Consider the following 24014-nt stretch of genomic DNA (forward strand, 5'->3'; position numbering starts at 1 on the left):
TGTTGATTGTTAAATGTTTATTTATAATGAAGTGATATGGAAATATCAATTAGAGTATACAGTATATATAAAGTCACCCTTTATAGGTATCTAATATTTTTATAGAAACCACATCAATGTTGTAAACCTCATACTGGCATATAATAAAATCTGATAAAAGGTTTTCTATTTACAGGATCACAGTACAGTATACACAGTATTGTAGGACAATATATTGCCATGGTAGTAATGTCAGAATGAAGTAGAACACTGTATTATATTTCCTGTCTATGGATGTCCATATCCGTGGCTACTGTCCTTTCGGCGGAAGCTGTGTTACTGGGCTTACTGACGACAGCCTGGCTGAGTTTGAGGTGAGTCCTGAACCTGGTCCACCAGGGGCCCCAGTGGAACACACTGAGGAAGGCCTGCTTGAACTTGTCCCCGGCCAGGGTGTACAGAGCCAGGTTAAAGAAGGTGTTGAGTCCCGCTATGGGCCTGGATATGATATAAGCGGCGTGGACCCAGTGCTCCACCATACATGACAACCCAGGCTTCATCCTGGTGTCTATTCTTAGGATCCTCAGGACGTGGTACGGCAGGAAGCATACCACGAACACCACCAGGATCAGTATGGTAAGGCGGCGTGCCCGCACCCGGCAAGGGCTGTGGGTGTGGGGCCCCTTGGCTAGTTCCCGGGCGATACCGGCGTAACACAACACAACCACCACCAGGGGCAGCAGGTAGCCCAGCACGGTCAGCAGCCAGCCGTACCACCCCACTAAAGCCGGGTCGCCGCTAGCAAAGTCCAAACACTGGGTCTTGTTGTTTTTATTCTCCATGGTGATCATGGTGAGCATGGGCACAATCTCCGCCCCGGCTATAGCCCAGACTGCGGCGCACGCCAAGATACCCCACCTCTTCTGCTGCACCTGCGCCGTCCTCAGAGGTTTCGTCAAGACTACATATCGAAACACAGCCAAACAGGTGAGAAACAGTATACTACCATATAGGTTAAAGTGGAACCCGAAACGCACAAAGCGACACATGAAGTTGCCCAGGGTCCAGGATTCACCGTTGGTGTAGTAGTAGACCAGGAAAGGCAGACTCAGAACATACAGAAGATCCGTCAATGCCAGGTTGACCATGATGATACAGCTAGACTTCCAGGGTCGTAGCTTGGCCAAGTAGATGGCGATGGAGGTGATGTTACCCAGCAGTCCCACAGCGAAAATTACACTGTACATGATAGGCAGGTAGTAGAGTTTCATCAGGCTGTCCACGTTGGTGCAGTTATGGTCGGATTTGTTCCTGCTGTAGATGACGCTAGACATGACCGTGCTGTGAGTGTTGTTATCGGCCTAGAAGAGGAACCTAAACAGAGACAGTGTTATATAATTATATACGTATATAATGAGCTCCAAAAGTAATGGGACAGTGACAAATTTGTTGTTGCTTTAGCTCTGTACTCCAGCACTTTGGATTTGAAATTATGCAATGACTACAAGGTTAAAGTGCAGACTGTCAGCTTTAGTTTGAGGGTATTTTCATCCATATCGGGTGAACCGTTTTGAAATGAGCTTTTTGTACATATAGTGGGGCAAAAAAAGTATTTAGTCAGCCACCAATTGTGCAAGTTCTCCCACTTAAAAAGATGAAAGAGGCCTGTAATTTTCATCATAGGTACAAAATGAGAAAAAAAATCCAGAAAATCACATTGTAGGATTTTTAATTAATTTATTTGCAAATTATGGTGGAAAATAAGTATTTGACCCCACTGGGTGAGTGTCCATAACCATATCCAGTCCCTAAAGTTGGTCCTGTTAAAGGAAACATTAACAAGACCCTCTTGCATGATGCTAGTCTAGTTACGGTTAATGTGTCCTACAGCATATCTAATGTTCTGGCAGCATTCCAGGCTCATTGGAGCAGTAATGGTAGAACATACACATGGTTGCAGACACTTATTGAGGATTTCATTTCTGGTTACAAGGGCAGACTTGCTATCCAAGCCACACACACGTACAAAGCGAGACTTAATCGTGGCTTTGACCAGCCTTTTTGGGGTTGGTAACTCCATGTCTAACACATATCAGCTGGCTAAACAAACACAATATACTGCATGATCTCCACCTGGGTAAGGCGCCGCACCATGCGCTGAACGACCTCATTGTTTCACTTGAACTAGAGAAATGGTTCAAGTCAGACAATATTCAGAATATTTAATATGCAGAACTGTTAGCCACCATTGATGCACAATTCTAGAGGATATTTTGGCTGTATTTGTTTTTATATGACCTTCCCTTTTATTTTTCTGGACCCAACATTTCCAACTCGAGCTCCATCCGCCCTTCGTGAGTGGTTGTTAGAGACCAATTCATAAAAATGGGATCACTTTGCTGGCTATTGTTGTGTGAAGGGTACTGATCCGTTCTTAACAACTCGGTCTTGTTGTCATGCGACTGTAATAAATATGTCATTTGCACCTGTAATACATTACCACCGGTAACTTTTGATGATACTAAACTGATGAGAGTGCGATCATCGCACGCTATTCTGATGCTATCCAAGTGTCTCATACCCAGTGGCGTGTGATAAGTGAGATGAATTCTTTCTCCTACGGGGGGCTGACCTGTCCAGCTAACCACACTTTCTGCTTGAAAATGACTGAAGATTTCACAATGGGACAGCTGAATATTCTCGGACGGGTATCCATGTACACTGACATTGCACCCTGGTGGGAGGATACCTTCTATGAGAAGAGCACCAGGTCTCTGATGGAACCCACGGCCATGGTACAGGAGCTTCTGTAGGATACCTGCTGCCATCTTGCACGCTCCCAGGTCGAAGTCAACCTGGTCAAGAAGACGTCAACTATCCCGACTAGTGTCTCCATTGCCTCAGCCAAATACGCATACACAGGGTGGGACTGGGTGTACCGCGCGTTCCGTCTTGGCAAACCTGCTTGTGGTAACTATAACTTTAACACAGGGTTGCTTTTGCAGATATTGGATCACCTATCTTCGTGAGACCACTTCTCCTTCTTTCGTTATGGCACCTCTGGTTCTTTCCTGGCCCAGAGGTGCCAAACAGGAGATTATTGTAGTCGAAAATAGAGAGAGTAAACTAATGTGAACGATGATGAAGGCCAGTGATGAAGACGCGTCTAGCGACTTGCTGGCGCCGAGGACCAGGATGATGACTCAATCACGATTTATGCCATTGTTTGAATGGCAGACCATCAGTGGGCTATCACATGGGTCAAACACCTTATCTGTGGTAATCTCGAGGAAGAGACATTACCACAGAAATCCTAGGGTCGCTGAAGGCAGGAGAGGTGAAGACTGATTAAACTTGAAATGAATGTTATTGTGTGAATTAAATGATCATGTTTGGATTGTTTCAAGAGTTCACAAAGAGCTATGAATTATGATTTATTTTATTGTACTGTAAGTGCTACGGATTTGTTGTTACAGAGACACTGTGTTATTCTGTTGGTTGGACGGCGGATAGTTCAAAAAGCACCGACACGGGCGTGCTCTTATCACACAGTGTTGAGATGTGGTGATTAGAGAAGTGTCATACCTTTTGTTTAGATTTTTTGGGGCCTTGCAAAGTGATGTTAATTAGATGATGGGAGATACTGGGATTTGCCATTTTTGGAAGAAAAAAGATGGGGTTAAACGTTGATCATGGAGTCATCTGTAAACTGATCTCCTGATGTACGTTTGTATGTCATAGTAGTGAATTTTCTATGCCGTTAAAGACTTAGGATATTTTGTATTATTTTTATTGTGAAGATTTCTGGTATGTACCATTTACTAATTGTAATCCTATTGCGTAACTGGAATAAATCGGATTACTTTTAAATGGATACAATCCGTAGTCCTCACATTTCTGAGTAATATTCCTTGAATTATTATTATTATACTACTACTATAACTATTACTATTCCTGCTACTACTGCTACTACTACTGCTACTGCTACTACTACTGCTACTGCTGATGATGCTGCTGCTACTACTACTACTACTACTACTACTACTACTGCTACTACTACTACTCCTGCAACTGCTACTACTACTACTCCTGCTACTGCTACTACTACTGCTACTGCTGATGATGCTACTACTACTACTACTACTACTACTACTGCTGCTGCTACTACTACTACTGCTACTACTACTACTCCTGCTACTGCTACTACTACTGCTACTGCTACTACTACTACTACTGTTACTACTACTGCTGATGCTACTACTACTGCTACCACTACTGCTACTGCTGATGCTACTACTACTGCTGCTGCTACTACTCCTGCTGCTGCTACTACTACTACTGCTACTACTACTACTACTACTGCTACTACTCCTGCTACTACTACTACTACTACTACTACTGCTACTACTACTGTTACTCCTGCTACTACTACTGATACTACTACTACTACTACTACTACTACAGTACTATTACTATTTCTAATACAGTCACTTACCCTCAATTTTCAACACTAGCCTCTAACAATTTCAACTTCTAAACATCTTCTATTAACATAAAAAATTACCCTTTCTACTTCCCTCTGCTCTCATTATCACAAAACGTGTGAGACAGTCTCAGGTTTTCTGGCAGCATAAATAAACAACAAAAAATCCACACCATGACATTGCAAATTTTACACCTCAGGTCTAATTATTTTTTTCTCATCTTGTTCCTTACTTTTCACTCTGCACTTCATGTATTCTTCATTTTAGAAAATACTGTAACAGGTGAAGCCACCTAGTAGGTATGATCAACGCTATACTAGAATTAAAAAAATTATACTTAGAGTTTCTTTGTACTGAACACATTGAGTCAGAAGCCCCGTTGATAACTGGTTATAAAATGTGTCCTTTGTCCTGGTCTTGTCCACATTCTGATTGTGCCCACATTTTTAGACAGGTGTAGATGATTAAAATACGCATTGTGATCTGTCCGTGATCAGATCTTCCTGACCACCTCCGGAGGTAGACAGGGACCCAGTGTGTTTGGATATTATCAATCAAGTATAAACCGATTTTCATTTAAATCATCACTATACCGGTCTCTAAATTTGACAGGAAACACCATGTCTTAAAATAAATACATTCATATTATTTTGAAAGAATATCTGTCAAATAATCTGCATACTGGGAGGCACAAGGGAATCTAGTCACAATGCAGGCAAAATACACATTTTAATACCATTTGTAGATGCCATGGCTACAATGTGGGCACAATACGTGTGGCAAATATCAGGACAGAAGTCACATGTTAGCATCAGGTATAAGCAAGGCTAGAGATACAGTCAGTGATATGGCAACTTACAGTTAGTCAGTCAGTCAGACAGTGCTGCTCCCTCAGTCATCGGTATCCTCTCTGAGATTTACCTCCTCCTCTCTCTTATACATCAACCACCTCTGGTCCCTCCTTTCAGCTACATTAACCTCCTACAGCACTGTCTGGCCCCCACCATGGGAAAACACAAGCATGTCACGCACTGTGCCTTTGTTGGGTGTTACCTCATTGACTTCTGCATCGAAACCCTTATTCACAAAGAATTCCGATCCTATTTCTGTATTTGACATGAATGTATTGAAAATATACGAGAAGTACAGTACTACTTCCTCTTCACTATGGGTACAGTACCACATTCCTGTGCAGCAGTTAAATAAAGGGAGGAATAACATGGAGTACATTAAGCAGCGTTATTCCCCCTCAGTGCTGGGGGTTTAGTGGCTTAGTATTGCTGTGCTATGATGTCACATGTCCTACATTTAGCATCAGCCGGCAGGTTGACACAATGAGGGAAAAAAGTATTTGATCCGCTGCTGACTTCGTACGTTTGCCCACTGACAAAGAAATTATCAGTCTATAATTTTAATGGTAGGTTTATTTGAACAGTGAGAAACAGAATAACAACAAAGAAATCCAGAATAACGCATGTCAAAAATGTTACCTAAATGTACATAGTTCACCTACATTTCATCTCTAGGACAGACATAGAGATTTCCAATTCTGCGTTACCAGGGGTGTAAAGTACATCAGTAAAAATACTTAAAAGTACAATTTAAGTAGTTTTTGGGGTATCTGTACTTTACTATTTATATTTTTGATAACTTTTACTTCACTACATTCCTAAAGAAAATAATATACTTTTTACTCCATACATTTTCCCTGACACCCGAAATTACTCATTACATTTTGAATGCTTAGCATGACAGGAAAATGGTCCAGTTCATGCACTTATCAGGAGAACATCCCTGGTCATCCCTACTGTCTCTGATCTGGCGGACTCACAAAACACAAATGCTTTGTTTGTAAATTATTTCTGAGTGTTGGAGAGTGCCACTGGCTATCCCTAAATAAAACAAAGAGAATTGTGCGGTCTGGATTGCTTAATATAAGGAATTTGAAAGGATTTATACTTTTGATACAGAAGTGTATTTTAGCAATTACATTTAATTTTTGATACTTAAGTATATTTAAATCCAAATACTTTTAGACTTTTTCTCAAGTATTATTTTACTGGGTGACTTTCACTTTTATTTTAGTCATTTTCTATTAAGGTATGACAATTGGGTACCTTTTCCACCATTGTGGGTTAATGAGATTAACCTACTGTATGTCAAACCTACTGTGGAAATCTACTGGGACCTACAGCGTTGGCATGACACATACTGTAGTGTACATAGTGTATGCATAATGCAGGGCAGTTGTTTAAACCTGCCAATGAGTAGGTTTGTTTTTACTACACCAACTGGCTCACACCTCGATTTAATTTCCTGATATACCATATCTTCGACCTGAATCTAGTTCTAGTAAAACACGCGTGCTATGCACAGACAAATGTTTAAACTAAACCAGCCATAAAAATGGCGACAACTGTTTCTCCAAATTCAAAACAACGATAACAGGAGTTTTTGAACAAATGTTTATTTTACAAAAAAGCTAGCTAAATACACGTTGTGGGTTACTCTATAATGAGGGAAACTAACATACTGATGTGGTCTTCACTGAAGCAAAGTAGATGTTTTTATTGTACAGAAAATCACCTGAGATCAGAAAGAGGCAAAAAGAAACTCACAACACAATCAACCAATAAGAGTCCACATTTGAGTTGTCATGTGACACCCCCTCTATTCCTGAAATGGAACGACTACCCAGAGGAGATGGTGGTAGTCCGGGCAGACAGAGGGCATCATGGGGAATCATGACTGGGCAGCGAGGGTCTAGAGTTTGGGCATCTTGGCAGCATTGAGGCGCATGGATACGCAGGAGGAGCCAGCGGCGTAACGCATCTCCCTCAGCATCCCGCTCCATTCCTTCTTGTCCTCCTCGTACCTAACACAGGGAACAGGAAGATACAGTGATGAGGAACAGAACAAAGCAAGACGTAGTTGACTGTTTGTACAGTACCACTGACCAAGTAGGGCGCTCTCATTTTTTTTTTCATTTAGCTTCAACTTTATTTCTTATCCTACATTTATATAACAAATTATTATGGAAATGTAAGCCATCTAAAATAATGAACCCACAACTAAACTAACAGGGCGGAACAATGCAAACTTCTGTTAGCTCACTGAGTTAATGCCTAGGCTTTAGCACAATGGGCTAACACAGTCCTGTTGAATGCATGAAGAAGACCTGGGTTTGAAACCCAGTTGATTACATAACATTCAAAGAGGGTACTTACTGCCAAACATCAGTAATCTCTGCGGGGACCACCTCCTTGTTGTCATTCTGGATGAAGGTGAAGCCCCCCACGGCGTACAGGGCCCCCTCATTGCTCAGCAGGTTCACTGAGCTCCTCTCCTGGGGAAAGTCTGTGAACGCCTCCCATCTGCAAAACAAGGTGATTCGGGATAGCGTCAGGGGGACTCTTTCCAATTAAGGCCATCCTGACTCAAGATGACTAATAACGTTCAACATCCAGAACCAGCAAATGGTATTGTTATGGTGAATGATATTAAAAGGTGTAACAAGTTCTTAAACTGATTTATCACCAAAGTAAATGCTACATACTTGTTTGTTCCAAAGTCGTAGACTTCAGATGCAGCAGTGAGGCCTTCCTCGTTGACTCCACCAGCCACCACGATCTTTCCATTGTGAACGACGGCTCCGAACATGGCTCTGGCTGTCTTCATGGCAGCCAGCTCCCTCCACTCTGACTGCTTGTGGTTGTATACAAACATCTTGTTCAGGGCTTTGCTGTGCGGGAGAATGATAGACAGGGTTGTCAGATCTCAGGAAATGCCCTTCTGGCAGCAGTATAGAAAGACTGTGATGGATTTGCAGTTACGGTTTGGATTCTATAAATCAGACAACATGTATTACAATACAGGCTCACATGCAGTGGAGGGTGGTGAGAGGAGGACGGCTCATAGTAACGGCTGGAATGGAGTCAATGGAATAGTATCAAACACATTTTTATTTATTTATTTATTTTACCTTTATTTTACTAGGCAAGTCAGTTAAAGAACAAATTCTTAACTGAATTCTTATTTTTCAATGACAGCCTAGGAACAGTGGGTTAACTGCCTGAACAGGGGCAGAATGACAGATTTGTACCTTGTCAGCTCTGGGATTTGAACTTGCAACCATCCGGTTACTAGTCCAACGCTCTAACCACTAGGCTACCCTGCCGCCCCAGACATGGCTTCCATGTGTTTGATACCATTGCATTCACTCCATTCCAGGCATTATTATGAGCCGTCCTCCCCTCAGCAACCTCCACTGCTCACATGTAACCCAAAGAATACATTATTTTCACTACGGTCACGTAATCTAAGATCTAACATGAACAGTTCTTAGAATGATAGACTACAAACAGCTGCAGCTTACACCATATCTTTAGCACGACTCACGCACGCACGCACGCACGCACGCACGCACACACACACACACACACACACACACACACACACACACACACACACACACACACACACACACACACACACACTTGATTTTCAATTGTTGTGGGGACCTGAAATTGATTTTCATTCAAACTTATATTTTCCCTAACCTAACTCCTAAACCTAACCCTATCGCCTAACCCTAATTGTAAACCCAAACCCTAAACATAACCCCTAAGCTTAAAATAGCCATTATCTTCGTGGAGACATGGGAAATGTCTCCACAAGAGAGAATTTTCCTTGTTTTACTATCCTTGTGGGGACCTGAATTCCCCCAAAGAACAAGAACAAGACCACACACACACACACACACACACACACACACACACACACACACACACACACACACACACACACACACACACACACACACACACACACACACACACACACACACACACACACACACACACACACACATACTTGTCATCAGTCTTTCCTCCAATGCAGTACACCAGACCCTTATGGGAGACCACAGAATGTCCGTGGATCTTCAGGGGAAGCTTTTTGGTCTCACTCCACTTCATCTTCCTGGGGAAAGCCATTACAGAACAGGAGGGTCAAAACACACACTTCAAATGGTAAAGAGCTGAGTCGTCCTATATGTTTCTACTGTACTGTGTGAATGAGACGTTGAATGCTATTCCACTCACTGGACATCATAGCACATCACAGAGTCCAAACATTCGTTGCTCTGGAGGTCTTTTCCAGCAATAGCGAACAGCAGGTTCTCACACTCTCCCATGTTGAAAAGGGCTCTAGGGGAAGGCATGGGGGGCAGAGCTACCCAGTCAGCTGCAAGAGTGTCCAACTGAAATACACAGGGTTGAATAAATTAATGAATGATTGATTGATGGAATGACTGCATTAATCTATTACAAATAAGTATTGTGAATAAAGAGAGTGTTTTGTGCTATTGACATCATCAGTTATTCTAACATCAAACAAAGACTTTTGTCGATGTAACTTAGTGAGCTAACGTAGATTCCGAAAGGGAAATATTACCAATAGAAGATTTGAAACCATAAATAGAAGTGACCCAAACTCTAAATGAACAATGATTGGTTACCTGATAGAAGTAGCACTGTAGGGGAGCGTCCTTGTCCTCCTCGTCCACAAACAGTCCTCCGATGAGGTAGAGCTGGTTCTTCTGTGACGCCAGGCTGACATGGTTCCGGGGGATCTGTTCCGACATGGCCGCCAGGAAACACTCGTTCTCGTTGACGTCGTACGCCACCGCTGCCGTGTCGTTGATCATCAGGATCAGGTCGCGGACGTACATGCCGTGGCGACGGTTATCGTTCAGGAAACCTGGGAAAACCTCCTCTGTCTCGCCACCCTCAGCATCCGCCCCCTTATCCCCAGCTACCTTCTCCTTCTTCTCTGGGAGTTTCCCCTGGAACGCGTCTTTGATCATCTGGACCTTCTTCAGGAGTTCTGGGTCGGCCTTGATGATCTCGTCTGTCTCCACTTTGTCGTGGAAGTATTTCTCGGGCATGAGGCGGAAGCGGATGCACTCAAAGGCGTCACCCAGTACCTGGACACGTTTGTCTTTGTCGTTGTGGACCCATTTCATGAGGGCTTCGAACACCATCTCCTCCTTCTCCACATTGAGCGAGTCGCCACCGATGACAGCGAACAGTTCATGAGCGGCCAGCTGGAGGAACTCCTCGTCTTTAGAGAGGATATCGAAGCGGTCTGCGATGTAGTCACGGGCGGACACCGCCAACCTGGGCACGTTGAGGACCAGACCCATCCTGAAGATTGCCAGACAGTTGGTCACGGAGAGCTTCTTCTGAAGATAGTTAACACACACGGTGAAGACTGAAGGTATCTGGAAACGATTGGCTACGGCAAATATGTCCTGCACATTTTCGTCAGTGAGGTCGATCTCGGCCGAGTACAGATACATGATTATCATGTCCAAGATTGCGGGATTGACATCGTCCAGGATCACCTCCTTGTTGGCCTTCACCTCCTTGCCATCCTCGGAAAAGAATATCTCTCTGAAGTATGGGCTGCAGGCAGCCATGATGAGTTTATGGCAGGGGAAGCTCCGATCGCCCACTTTCAGAGTGCAGTCCACAAACTTGTTCTCGTTCAGCAGCTCCTTGAGGCCATCCTGGAGCAAGGTGCTCTGGAAGAGGCGCAGCTCCTCCTTCATGGCTTTGGGGTCCATGGTGTTGGGAAATCGGTGGCTTGCAGAGGGGAAGAAATGGTGGCCACAGGTCCTCTTGGCACCCAGTCCAGGCTAGAAAAGGCTGAGCAGAGAAAAGGATCCCAGCTTGAAGCCCCCACTGCCTACTGCAATTTAATACTTTCCCCTCTAAATATAGCTGCCTGCCTGCCTCAGTCAGTAGGAATCTCAGCTCTGCCAAATCTGAATGCGGAGACCGACTCATACAGCTGTCACAGACTGAAAGAAGCAACTGGGGTGTTCCGGGCTATAGTCCACTACCATGATTCAGCCTCAACACTGTCATTGGTTTAGTAGTGGCTAAAGAGGGATAATGCTGTCAAAGCTACTGGTTATTAACCCAATATTGGTAGTTTAGACTAGTGTCTCCACCCTGTATCTCATTCCCATTCATTCATTTCCAAACAACCATTCAAGCTAGGGTAATACCTCTCAATTAAACTATTTAAAGTGGATTCTAGGATATTATGTCCCTATGCCACTGTGGAAAATATAATGTACTATCGTTTTAATTGAATTTAGCCCTAAGACTGACTAGGATTGGATTCTAATGAGCACGGTTGAGAAAAGTTGAGGAGGGCTGAGCAGCAGCAGCTGATAGACAGGCCTCTCCACCTATCAACATTCCTCCTAATTTTCTCTTCATTGTTCTGGGGGGGGGGGTCATAGGACTGCTGACACGGGCGAGGCATTCAACTTCAAGCCCTGAAAATAGACACTTTTTCCTGAATTATACTGTACTCTCAGAGTAGGCTTTCATCTCTGTTTAAACTGAGGTGGCTAAAGATAAAATATTTGGCAGGTAAACTTAGCTTGATTATATGTCAAAGTGTTTGGAGATGGGTGGCAATGTGGACACTGTAGTTGAGGACACTAAAGATAGACCATTTGGACAGGAGTGGAGTGTCTCACACGTAATATAAATATAGTATAGTGCACAGACAGCAGTGTCACCTCGCCAATATCAGAAATGGATACCTAATCGATTGCGGTGGCTACAGGAAGAGGTTCCTAAATTCATAGAAAGTGAGATTTAGAGAAGACTTTCAAAGTACATTAATCTCGTTTGTACTGATGAAAATATTAAGTTCAATTTAGTTGAGTTAAATTCACAGACGTTTATTTACTCTCTAAGCAAAGTCATTTTCTCAGAGCATGATACATCTCAAAACGATCCTCTATCTATCAAATAGATTGTCAGAACAAATGGTCATAGTGAAAACAAAATAAGTAGCAACATGTAGTAGTAGCAACTGTAGTAGCAACATGTGCACATATTATATTATTAAAGTTATATAGGCATTATATTTGTGTTAAGTTACAATCTGAATCAAGTGAGCTACCAATGGAACAGCTGGGGGTTCCTGATGAGAGAATTGAGAACCACTGACTGATTTAGTCAACCGTTCTTAATGGACACAAGGCCATATGTGAGTCTTTCACAAGACACTACACTGGCCATAGACATATAAATGACTTAACAGCATAACACAACAGATTACATAAACTGGAATGATGACACTCACTCACGGCTGCACAAAAAGAGCTAAGAGCAAAACACGCCAAAAAATACTCTAATGAGCCGGCAAACCTACATTTTAATTATCACTAAAAGAGCAATTACCGCTTTTTGTGAACTGTAGAGAAAAATTGAAGAACTCAAAGGGTTCTTTGAGTCATCATGGTTCCACAGAGAACCATCACCTTTCCCAAAGAACCCTTGACGAACCCTAGCTTCTAGTGTGCATCAGGCAAGGCAACTTTTCACCAGTAGAGGACACCATACATCTACAGTATAATCCACATGAACCAAATAAAAGGCAACAATTGTCATGTAGAAAACTGTACGGTAATGTACTTGTATGATAAACATAGCAAATTCAGACAAACATAAAACAAAATCACATTTTTATTCATAAAAATCTTTGTAAAAAAACCACATTCAAATGCACAAAACTATCCCTAGACATGAACGGTAGGGCACCGTTGTCATTTCCTAGCATGGTTTGGTGACAGCACAGTGAGTTGATACAGGGTTGGTTCTTCTTGGAAATAAAATGAGTTGCTCATAGTTTCTGTAAACGTGTTAATACTGGGTCACAAGCTAGATGAATAGCATTATTGCAGGAACACGTTATGACACCAATGTTGTTATTTCACAGTTTGAACAATGCAGATATTACAATTCCGTTAGCAATATAAAATCAGTGATCAGCATAAAAGAGTTATGATATGATGCGGGATATGTACATTACATACTGATGCTGTCAAAAAATGCTGTCAAAAAATCTATAGACCATACTGATTTGCCACTTGAAGCACGTACAGTTAAAGTCGGAAGTTTAGGTTGGAGTCATTAAAACTTGTTTTTCAACCACTCCACACATTTCTTGTTCACAAACTATAGTTTTGGCAAGTTGGTTAGGACATCTACTTTGTGCATAACAAAAGTCATTTTTCCAACAATTGTTTACAGACAGATTATTTCACTTATAATTCGCTGCATCACAATTCCAGTGGGTCAGAGGTTTACATACACTAAGTTGACTGTGCCTTTAAACAGAATTGTGTCATGGCTTTAGAAGCTTCCAATAGGCTAATTGACATAAGTTGAGTCAATTTGAGGTGTACCTGTGGATGTATTTCAAGGCCTACCTTCAAACTAAGTGCCTCTTTGCTTGACATCATGGGAAAATCAAAAGAAATCAGCCAAGACCTCAGAAAAACAATTGTAGACCTCCACAAGTCTGGATCATCCTTGGGAGCAATTTCCAAATGCCTGAAGGTACGTTCATCTGTACAAACAATGGTACGTAAGTATAAACACCATGGGACCACACAGCCGTCAACACACTCATCTCCTAGAGATGAACGTACTTTGATGCAAAAGGTGCAAATCAATTCCAGAACAACAGCAAAGGACCTTGTGAAGATGCTGGAGGAAACAGGTATCGATATCCACAGTAAAACGAGTCCTATATTGACATAACTAGAAAGGCCGCTCAGCAAGAAAGAAGCCACTGCTCCAAAACCGCCATAAAAAAGCCAGACTACGGTTTGCAACTGCACATGGGGACAAAGATCGTACTTTTTGGAGAAATGCCCTCTGGGCTGATGAAACCAAAACAGAACTGTTTGGCCATAATGACCATCGTTATGTTTGGAGGAAAAAGGGGGAGGCTTGTAAGCCGAAGAACACCATCCCAACAGTGAAGCACGGGGTGGCAGCATCATGTTGTGGGGGTGCTTTGCTGCCGGAGGGACTGGTGCACTTCACTAAATATATAGCATCATGAGGTAGGAAAATGGTGTGGATATATTGAAGCAACATCTCACGACACCAGCCAGGAAGTTAAAGCTTGGTCGCAAATGGGTCTTCCAAATGGACAATGACCCAAAGCATACATCCAAAGTTGTGGCAAAATGGTTTAAGGACAACAACGTCAAGGTATTGGAGAGGCCATCACAAAGCCCTGACCTCAATCCCATAGAAAATTTGTGGGCAGAACTGAAAAAGCATGTGCGAGCAAGCAGGCCTACAAACCTGACTCAGTTATACCAGCTCTGTCAGGAGGAATGGGCCAAAATTCACCCAACTTATTGTGGGAAGCTTGTGGAAGGCTACCCGAAGAGTTTGACCCAAGTTAAACAATTTAAAGGCAATTCTACCAAATACGAATTGAGTGTATGTACATTTCTGATCCACTGGGAATGTGATGAAAGAAATAAAAGCTGAAAGAAATAATTCTCTCTACTATTATTCTGACATTTCACATTCTTAAAATAAAAAGTGGTGATCCTAACTGACCTAAGACCTTCTAGGAGTAAATGTGAAAAACTGGAATTGTGAAAAAAGTATTTGAATTTGGTTAAATGTATTTGGTAAGGTGCATATTAACTTCCAATTTCAACTGTATGTATTAATTAATCAGTGTCTAATACTAAGTGGTATTTTCTACTATTTCTTGACTACATACCTGAGTGAGATTGACTGAATTGTGCAATAAAATGATGTTATATGATGAGCTATCCATTCATTTGGAATGAAAATGGTGATATTAAATTAAAGGCCCAGTGCAGTCAAAAACTAGATTTGCCTGTGTTTTATATGTTTCCACATTATGAGGCTGAAAGATTACTGTGAAATTGTGAAAATATTGATAATGCCCCTTTAGGGTAAGAGTTGTTTGAAAGAGTCCCTGAAATTTCAGCCTGTTTTGGTGGGATGGAGTTTTGGCCTTCCATGGTGAAATCACCAGGTGGTAAATTAGTTAATAGACCAATAAGAAAGAGTTCCAAACCACAGTAAGCTACTTAATTGTCATCCAGAAATGATTTGATATTGAGATAAAAACAGCTGCATTGGACCTTTAATGAAACATTTTCCAGAGATTGGCGGTAAAATTAAAGTTAAAATCAGACACTGGAATTAGTATATGAATATTTATAATAAGTGCGTAGAGTTTTAGTTTAAGGGTAGGGGGGGGGGGACTAGGGAGTGTCAAACAAGCATTTATCCAATAGTACAACATACTGTCATGACTTGACCTCCTTCCATCGTGAAGTACATGGTGCCATGGAACATCCGTTTAAAGACTGAATTGAGTGAGATGTCGCTCAGCCTGTTTTGAAGAAAACACACAAAAACATTCATACAAAATCCCATACTTGATGAATATTCAACGGAAACCAAAGATCATTGAAAGATGAGCTATACAGTACCTGCTCTGCCTTGCACGCATGTCCTCTTACACTCCTCCTCTGTGTCGAAGCGGTTCTGGTTCCCCTCACAGGCACCGTACCAGAACTGGGCGCATGCGTTGGCCTGCTTGTCGTAGTACCAGCGCATTTTGTAGTCCCGACAGGGGCCCTGGTCCAGGACCAGTGCACAGCGAGGGTCCAGAGGAACAAACTCTGACCGGGCAGAACACAGAGAGAAGACCGTTAGTGAAGGCCCACTAAATAAATAGATGTTATATCAGGATGTAGGGGCCATGGCACACTAGTATACTGATTCTGTTCATTGGCAGATAAAGCTAAAGCATCAACAAAATGTGGGTCAATTTCAGTTGGAATCATTCAGTAACTGATTTTGACAGGCTTTGTAGTAATCTGAACAGCTCATATGATTCAATCCGTTAGCTTAATGAACAGACACAGGGTAGACTTCTATGACTACATAGACATGGCACTTCTCCCAGCTGTTGCAACATACCTTTGGGAAGTGCGGGTCGTGATGCAGGCATTAACTGGACAGAGCCTGAGGACCCTGAGGATGAAGATGACGTTCCTGATGATGATGAGGAAGAGGACCCTCCTGTATTGGAAGATGAGGAATCCCTGGAGGAGGATGTGTTGCGGTTCAACGTGGGAACGTCCCCGCGACCAGTCCCCCAATCTGGGGTGTAAACACCTCCAACCTGGCCTCCCTCACGCTGCCCTTTCTGGACCCAGAGGAATTCAAACACACAAGGAAAAATGAGGACAAACAAAGTCCTTACCCTATTGTCAATTAGTAGCAAAACACAAATACACAGTTTTAAAGCCTGACACAGAGTAACAAGCCCAGTGTTACTATAGTGAGATAATGTACAGTAGACTAAGAAGAGACAGTGTTACTATAGTGAGATAATGTACAGTAGACTAAGAAGAGACAGTGTTACTATAGTGAGATAATGTACAGTAGACTAAGAGGAGACAGTGTTACTATAGTGAGATAATGTACAGTAGACTAAGAGGAGACAGTGTTGTCATTAGTTCAATGGAGCATGCAAGTCATGTCAACTATACATTGAGAGTAGGTTGTTTTCTGGCCAGTGCCTCTGCTAAATGTCTGTTAATGTGCTGTAAAGACCTGTACTGTGGCAGTGCCAGGGTTGATAGGCTGGGTCAGGTCTACCCTGCCACCCTGACTTTGAGTGCCGGTAGTGGTGACTGTTCGCCTCCTGTTGTTGAAGTCCTCCTGGTTGGTGGTTCCATAGCCATTGCCCCCGTTGCCATAGTTCCCATTGTTCCCGTTCCTGTATCCATTGTTGCCGTAGCCGTTGGTGACACGGTTGTATATCAGACCACCGTTCTCGTCTTCACAGAACTTGCTGACGAGCTTGGACTCCAGAGCTGAGAGAGAGCCACAGAGCAACAGAAGTTGTGATGACTTGGAACAGGTGATGAATCACATTGTACTGGTATTAGCCTTGGAGACTTCGCGGCAACTTGATGCAGTTAACTTGGTACATTAGGTAAATTTACAGACCACACCGTATAATAACAGTAGACCTACTGCTAACATAGGGGCAGAAGTTTTTCTTCACTATGTCAGCTGACCAGGGCCATTCAACAATCAGCTAACATTGTAACGACCTAAAGCTTCACATGACGCCATCTACAGATGAAACACTATGGTGTCTTAAAAGGAGGCCTGGGTAGGATCAAAATGTCATAAATGTTTATGTATTTATGTTATTAGATAGAAATGTTAATTATTTGTCAACAATCCTGAAAAGGACTATTCTATGGATTACATTGAGTGATAATCCCAAAAATCATGGTCTTTTTTGTTTGGGTTTTGTGAGGAAACACTCTGATATGACTACACCAACACGATAAACCAGCCTTACCTGGCAGCGTGTTGAAGTCATCAATGAGGTACATGTGTTCACTATCAGGGTCCGACGCGATCAGGTTGAGCTCCCTCAGGAACTCGGGCTGCGTGGGGTCTGACGTGTTCACGATCCCCAATGCGTACATCTCGATGTTGGCTGCATGTGCCTCCCGAACCGCAATATCCAGCTTCACCGGCTCCCGCTTATCCGTCTGTCCGTCCGTAATAACTATAGCCACTTTACTGACCCCCTTGCGCGAGCTGTAGAAGGCACCCTGGGTGGCCTTGCGGATGGCGGTGCCCGTGTGGGTGCCCTCACCTATATAAGGGATTTTTCGTATGGCCTGTTTGACGTCCTGCTTGGTCATGTGGCGCGCCAGGTTGAACTCTAGCTTGACCTCCAGGCTGTAGAGGACCAGGCCGATGCGGGTGGCGTTGCGGCCCACCGTCACGCGGTCCACCAGGGCCGCCACAAAGTCCTTGATGATCTCAAAGTTCTCCGGCCCCACGCTCTCCGAGCTGTCAATGACGAACACCAGCTCCATGGGCCGCTCCTTGCATTTGATTCCGCAACCTGGAAACAACGCAGAGGTATACGATTCGGACGGAGAAAGGATGTTTTCCTGTGCACTCTCGACAAGGCCTGCCGTATGTTGCAATCGATGTTAAATGATACTACACAAAGCACAACAAATAATGTTTTATTCACCACAAATCTCCTTGATCATTTTAATGATGTCTTCTCTCTGTGGGTCAAAATCCAGATTGACATGGTGACTAAATGGAATGAAAAAAAGACTATGTGAAATCAAAAGACAGCTAAAGACTGAGAACTTACTGTGAGGCCCATGTCGCCTTTGAACCCTGGTCTGCCCTAAAAGGAAACAGTAAAACATTGGTCTGATCAGTTTCTCCTCTGATTGCAGTTAATTGTTTATGAAAGCATGTATCCATGTTATCAAATGAATAGCCATGATTATAAAAGCGACCCATGACATGACTCACTGATTGGCCAGGAACTCCAGGGTCACCCAAATCACCTTTGACCCCCTTCAGGCCCCTCTCCCCTCCGGAGCCGCGGTCACCCTGTCATAGAGCCAGATAACACAAGGTCAGAGGTCACGAAAGTTCAAATTCACTGCCGTATGCTTCAAATCACTGTCTGTCGTCACCTTGGCCCCTGTGAATCCTTCCCCTGGTGACCCCCGAGGGCCCGTCATGCCCTGAGACCCTGCCTCGCCCTGAAAGGGTCCACAAAATAGAGAGAAGATTTGCCGTGCTCAACTCAACATTTTAAAGATACAAGAACATTTTTGTTTGCTTGCTTAGTTCGAATTACTATAGAAGTACCACTTGAAAACAAGAGCGAGGCCTACCTTTGGCCCCTGAATACCCTGCCCAGGGGGCCCCGTTGGCCCTGGGGGGCCCAGTCGTCCAATGCCACCCTAGAAATGAGCAGAAGTTATATGTGTACAACATCAATCAAAAAGTGTCAGCACAACACAACCCAACCACACTGCACTACCTGTGTCAGACCTAGCTAGCCATGCAAAATAAGTTAATTTCACAGGGCATCCGTGTCACGAGCAGGTAACTTCACAACTCGAGTGTCTCTGGCTTTACTGTTCATAGTCTGACACATATAAGCACGCTTACTGTATGAGACCAGACCTACTGATGTGACGGACAGGGGTACCTCAACCCCCAGGTCTGCCCGCTCCCTAGGGCTTCAGGGGCTACAGAAGATGAAAAGCCTGAAGAGAAACCTGGACGTAATATTATAAGCTAGACTGCCGGCTCTGGGTATTGTGTTGGTTATAGGCACCCTGGTCCCAATGGTTCTCATTATACCCTTATGTTGGGATATATTCACACGTTCTTGGAAGTGTGTGAAAATTATATATGTTTCGTGAGAATGAAACGCTGATTATCGCAGCCTTTGAATACAAGGTCCCTGGGGACATGTGTTCACACGTACAAGGTGGCTCTGAAATGTGGAGTCTGCCAGCATGAGGTAATACTAGTATCAATCACCATGACTCAGTGGTTTTATGATGGCGCTGAACAAGGCTAAATGGGTTTCGCATCAGAACTGGGATTGATTCTTTGCCAACTGTTTAGCAGGTTAGCTTCTTCATGTCAGACTACAATACATACCGGTAGACCTTGTAGCCCCTCGCCTGGGGGGCCTGCTAAACCTGGAAAGCCCCTGAAGCCAATATCGCCCTAAATGGGAGAAAGCACACAGCTATCATGATGTCCTCTGCTAATTGAGGTCTTCTGTTCACCCAGGGCTGTTGTCACTATCCAAAATAACCCAGATCCGAAACCCTCACACAGAACCATATCTTTACCTTCGGTCCAGGGATGCCCAGCCCCTCCAGGCCTGGTTCACCAGGAAGCCCCGGGAGACCAGGAGTTCCCTACAAACCCCAGGTAAACACTAGTCAACACTGGTACAACTCATGCAATAGCAACACGTTAATAAGCAGCAGTGTTGCTCACCGTAGTGCCAGGATAACCGTCGCCTTTGGGCCCAAATGGACCAGACGGACCAGGACCTCCACGATCACCCTAAAGGTTTATGTGATTAAATACAAGTACAGCAAGATTCAAGTAAAGAAATATCAGTAAATCAATGAATTACGCTGATTATTCCGATAAAAAAGTATCCCTATTATTCTAATAGTGTGGCAGAGTGTGACCTTAGGACCAGGCAGCCCGTAGCCCGTCTCTCCTATTGGTCCAGATGGACCAGGTGGGCCAAGATTGCCCTGAGACAGACAGTGACAATATGGTTATGATATGGCATAAACCTCATCTACACGGTGAATTGCAGGCATTTTGGGACAGAGGGCTGTTACCTTAGGTCCTATGATGCCCCGCCCTGGAAGTCCTGGCATACCCAGTCGACCTGGCGTCCCAGGCTCGCCCTAGAAGAGGTCAGAGGTTAGAAGTCAAAGCTCGCAGTGTGACCACATTACACTACAGTACAGAGTGTAGACTGATGATAATTGAGGATTATGTCCTCACCTTTGCTCCAGAGGGACCGGCGATTCCAGGAGGCCCACCCAAGCCCCGAATGCCCCTCTGGCCCTGGTCCCCCTATGTTGAGAGACATCATTCGTCAAAAAAACAGCACAGAAAAGCAACCTCGGAATACCACAGCTGTCCAGATTAATGAAGATGAAAATCTTGAAGCAGCGATGTGAGGAGAAAAACCTGGGAATTTTCTTACCTTCTCACCCTGGGTGCCAATTCCCGCAGCTCCCTCTGGCCCTCTCAGACCACCAACACCTGGTTCACCCTATATAGACAAACACAAACAGACACACAAGCAAAGAATATGAATCCAATGGTCACATTCAAAGAGGTACAGTATCAACCTATGGTGCCGGAGAGATGGCAGAAGGTGAAATACCTTCTGTCCCGGGGCCCCATCCTCTCCTGGGAGGCCAGGAAAACCAGCCAATCCTGACGCTCCTGGCTCACCCTGAAGAGAGATCGTTGGTCGTCTGTCTCACATAGCATCGACTACATATCCAAATGTGACACCACACCGAGGACAAACAACACATTGCATTTCCATTGGAGGACTCACCTTAGCCCCAGGTTCGCCAGCCCCTCTCTCTCCTGTTGAACCAAGCTCCCCTGGTAAGCCCTGGTCACCCTGTGGATGAGAGGAGCACCCATACACAGCCACTAGTATTAGCGATAGCCTAAACATGCCATAACCACAATTGATACAAATGTAAAGTCAAGGAAGAAGCATTCAAACACAGACCTTGGGCCCTGGATATCCATCTCCTTGTGGGCCCCTGCCCCCTGGTGGCCCCCGTGGCCCCTCTATACCCTGGTAGGACAGGAAGCACAGGGCAGTCACATTAGGACAGTAATCCATAAACTATATTTTATTCTTTTTTTTTAAATTTCACCTTTATTTAACCAGGCAGGCCAGTTGAGAACAAGTTCGCAGTGTGACACAAACAACAACATAGAGTTACACATGGAATAAACAAACGTATAGTCAATAACACAATAGAAAAAAGTCTATATACAGTGTGTGCAAATGGCGTGAGGTGGTAAGGCAATAAATAGGCCATAGTAGCGAAGTAATTTCAATTCAGCAAATTAACATTGGAGTGATAGATGTGCAGATGATGATGCGCAAGTAGAAATACTGGTGAACAAAAGAGTAAAAAAGTATATAAAAACATTATGGGGATGAGGTAGGTAGATTGGATGGGCTATTTTCGATGAAGCGATCCGTTAGCTGCTCAGATAGCTGATGTTTAAAGTTAGTGAGGGAGATATAAGCCTCCAACTTCAGCGATTTTTGCAATTCGTTCCAGTCATTGGCAGCAGAGAACTGGAAGGAAAGGCGGCCAAAGGAGGCGTTGGCTTTGGGGATGACCAGTGAGATATACCTGCTTGAGCGCATGCTACGGGTGGGTGTTGTTATTGTCACCAGTGAGCTGAGATAAGGCGGAGCTTTAACTAGCAAAGATTTATAGATGACTTGGAGCCAGTAGGTCTGGTGACGAATATGTAGCAATGGCCAGCTGACGAGCGCATGCAGGTCGCAGTGGTGGGCGGTATATGGGGCTTTGGTGACAAAACGGGCGGCACTGTGATATACTGCATCCAGTTTGCTGAGTAGAGTGTTGGAGGCAATTTTGTAAATGACATCGCTGAAGTCGAGGATCGGTAGGATAGTGGGTTTTACGAGGGCGGAGTGACTGAAAGAGGCTTTGCCGTGAAATAGGAAGCTGATTCTAGATTTAATTTTGGATTGCAGATGTTTAATATGAGTCTGGAAGGAGAGTTTACTGTCTAGCCAGACACCTAGGTATTTGTACATGTCCACATATTCTATGTCAGAACCGTCCAGAGAAGTGATGCTAGTCGGGCGGGCGGGTGCGGGCAGTGATCGGTTGAAAAGCATGCATTTTGTTTTACTAGCGTTTAAGAGCAGTTGGAGGCCACGGAAGAAGTGTTGTATGGCATTGATGCTCGCTTGAAGGTTTGTTAACACAGTGTCCAAAGAAGGGCCAGGTGTATACAGAATGGTGTCGTCTGCGTAGAGGTGGGTCAGGGAATCACCCGCAGCAAGAGCAACATTGTTGATATATACAGAGAAAAGAGTCGGCCCGAGAATTGAACCCTGTGGTAGCCTATAGAGACTGCCAGAGGTCCGGACAACAGGTCCTCCGATTTGACACACTGAACTCTATCTGAGAAGTAGTTGATGAACCAGGCGAGGTAGTCATTTGAGAAACCAAGGCTGTTGAGTCTGCCGATAAGAATACGGTGATTGATGTATGGGTGATACTTGGTGAAACCTGTAATAATGAATAGGTGGGCCTACGTACCTTCTCCCCCTGAATGCCCAGGCCTGGCAGGCCGACAGGCCCTGGAAAACCTGGAGGGCCAAAGCCACCCTGAGGGTCACAAAGAGAGTCGTTGTTGGCAACATAGCTAATATTACACCAACACCAGCTCGCGGATGTTTTACAGGAAAAGTTAATGAAATAAATATACAAAAAGTACATGTACATTTATATACATTGGTCTGGATAATCACCCTTTCATTATCTGTTATAAAATGAAGGGAAAGTTGTCAACATAACACAATTACTGTGTTAAAAATCCTCCTGCTAGTCCCCTTGCTATTAAATATTGAGAATGTTCACACAATTGACTATTTTCAATAAAGTAAACAAACTCCAGATCCAACGACCCAGTAATACATGCATGCCTCAGCTATAAAATGCCAGCATGATTCACTTTATAGTGTCAACAGAGCGGTTACACAGAATGTTAGCCAACTGCAACATTCATCCAAACCGTTAGCAGCATTCTTGCTGAAGGATTGGCCTCATATAATGAAAGCACTGCCAATTTCCCAAGAATGAATTTCACCACAAGGCTAACCTTGCCAAGACCTTGCCAAGAGAGTGAGAGCTGTGTATGTGTGTCATATATAACCTCAGTCTGAATGAGACCTAGATGCCAGTGCTTCTGGCCACTCCCTAAGGCTCTTAATGTGTTCCTGGGGAACACTGCGTGTTTGTGTGAAGGCCATTCACCCAGATTTAGTTTATATACAGTCTATACTGTACCTTGTCCCCTTTCTGTCCAGCGCCGGGCTGTCCTCTGGGTCCCCTCGGCCCCTCCAGGCCCCGGTCCCCCTGCAGAGAGACAAACACAGCTCTTTATAATTCTCTTCAACTCTTCAGTCTCTCTCTCTCTCTGGCTGGTGTGGCTTTTGAGAGAGAAACTCACACCAGCCATACAGTGAAGG

At 43.9% G+C, this 24014-nt stretch overlaps 3 protein-coding genes across 3 annotated transcripts in view; all 3 read right to left on the reverse strand.

Moving 5' to 3' along the window:
- LOC135543045 (2-oxoglutarate receptor 1-like) lies at window positions 1-5410 on the reverse strand. Its single transcript, XM_064970148.1, has 2 exons — window positions 5323-5410; window positions 1-1353 (listed from the first exon to the last, which is right to left on the reverse strand). Exon 2 carries the CDS (start codon window positions 1311-1313, stop codon window positions 255-257), a length of 1059 nt encoding a protein of 352 aa, XP_064826220.1. The 5' UTR covers window positions 1314-1353; window positions 5323-5410; the 3' UTR covers window positions 1-254.
- Window positions 5411-6871: 1461 nt separating this feature from the next.
- Window positions 6872-11094, reverse strand: LOC135543463 (kelch-like protein 41b). Its single transcript, XM_064970747.1, has 6 exons — window positions 9982-11094; window positions 9566-9723; window positions 9336-9443; window positions 8020-8205; window positions 7691-7837; window positions 6872-7338 (listed from the first exon to the last, which is right to left on the reverse strand). The coding sequence occupies exons 1-6, from the start codon at window positions 11089-11091 to the stop codon at window positions 7227-7229; spliced, it is 1821 nt and encodes a 606-aa protein (XP_064826819.1). The 5' UTR covers window positions 11092-11094; the 3' UTR covers window positions 6872-7226.
- Window positions 11095-12229: 1135 nt separating this feature from the next.
- LOC135543462 (collagen alpha-1(XXVIII) chain-like) overlaps window positions 12230-24014 on the reverse strand; it is a 42052-nt gene continuing 30267 nt past the window's right edge. Inside the window, exons 15-36 of the mRNA XM_064970745.1 lie at window positions 23833-23901; window positions 23083-23151; window positions 21495-21563; window positions 21312-21380; window positions 21132-21203; window positions 20949-21017; window positions 20744-20815; window positions 20575-20643; window positions 20416-20484; window positions 20216-20284; window positions 20065-20133; window positions 19868-19936; window positions 19087-19155; window positions 18883-18951; window positions 18716-18796; window positions 18549-18584; window positions 18420-18456; window positions 17727-18284; window positions 16964-17226; window positions 16325-16553; window positions 15832-16023; window positions 12230-15731 (exon numbers count right to left, since the gene is read on the reverse strand). Of these exons, the coding sequence (XP_064826817.1) occupies window positions 15727-15731; window positions 15832-16023; window positions 16325-16553; window positions 16964-17226; window positions 17727-18284; window positions 18420-18456; window positions 18549-18584; window positions 18716-18796; window positions 18883-18951; window positions 19087-19155; window positions 19868-19936; window positions 20065-20133; window positions 20216-20284; window positions 20416-20484; window positions 20575-20643; window positions 20744-20815; window positions 20949-21017; window positions 21132-21203; window positions 21312-21380; window positions 21495-21563; window positions 23083-23151; window positions 23833-23901 (2373 nt within the window). The 3' untranslated portion in view covers window positions 12230-15726. The remainder of the gene's footprint in view (window positions 15732-15831; window positions 16024-16324; window positions 16554-16963; window positions 17227-17726; window positions 18285-18419; window positions 18457-18548; window positions 18585-18715; window positions 18797-18882; window positions 18952-19086; window positions 19156-19867; window positions 19937-20064; window positions 20134-20215; window positions 20285-20415; window positions 20485-20574; window positions 20644-20743; window positions 20816-20948; window positions 21018-21131; window positions 21204-21311; window positions 21381-21494; window positions 21564-23082; window positions 23152-23832; window positions 23902-24014) is intronic.

The sequence above is a fragment of the Oncorhynchus masou genome, chromosome 7 (assembly GCF_036934945.1).
Source record: "Oncorhynchus masou masou isolate Uvic2021 chromosome 7, UVic_Omas_1.1, whole genome shotgun sequence".
NCBI lineage: Eukaryota > Metazoa > Chordata > Actinopteri > Salmoniformes > Salmonidae > Oncorhynchus > Oncorhynchus masou.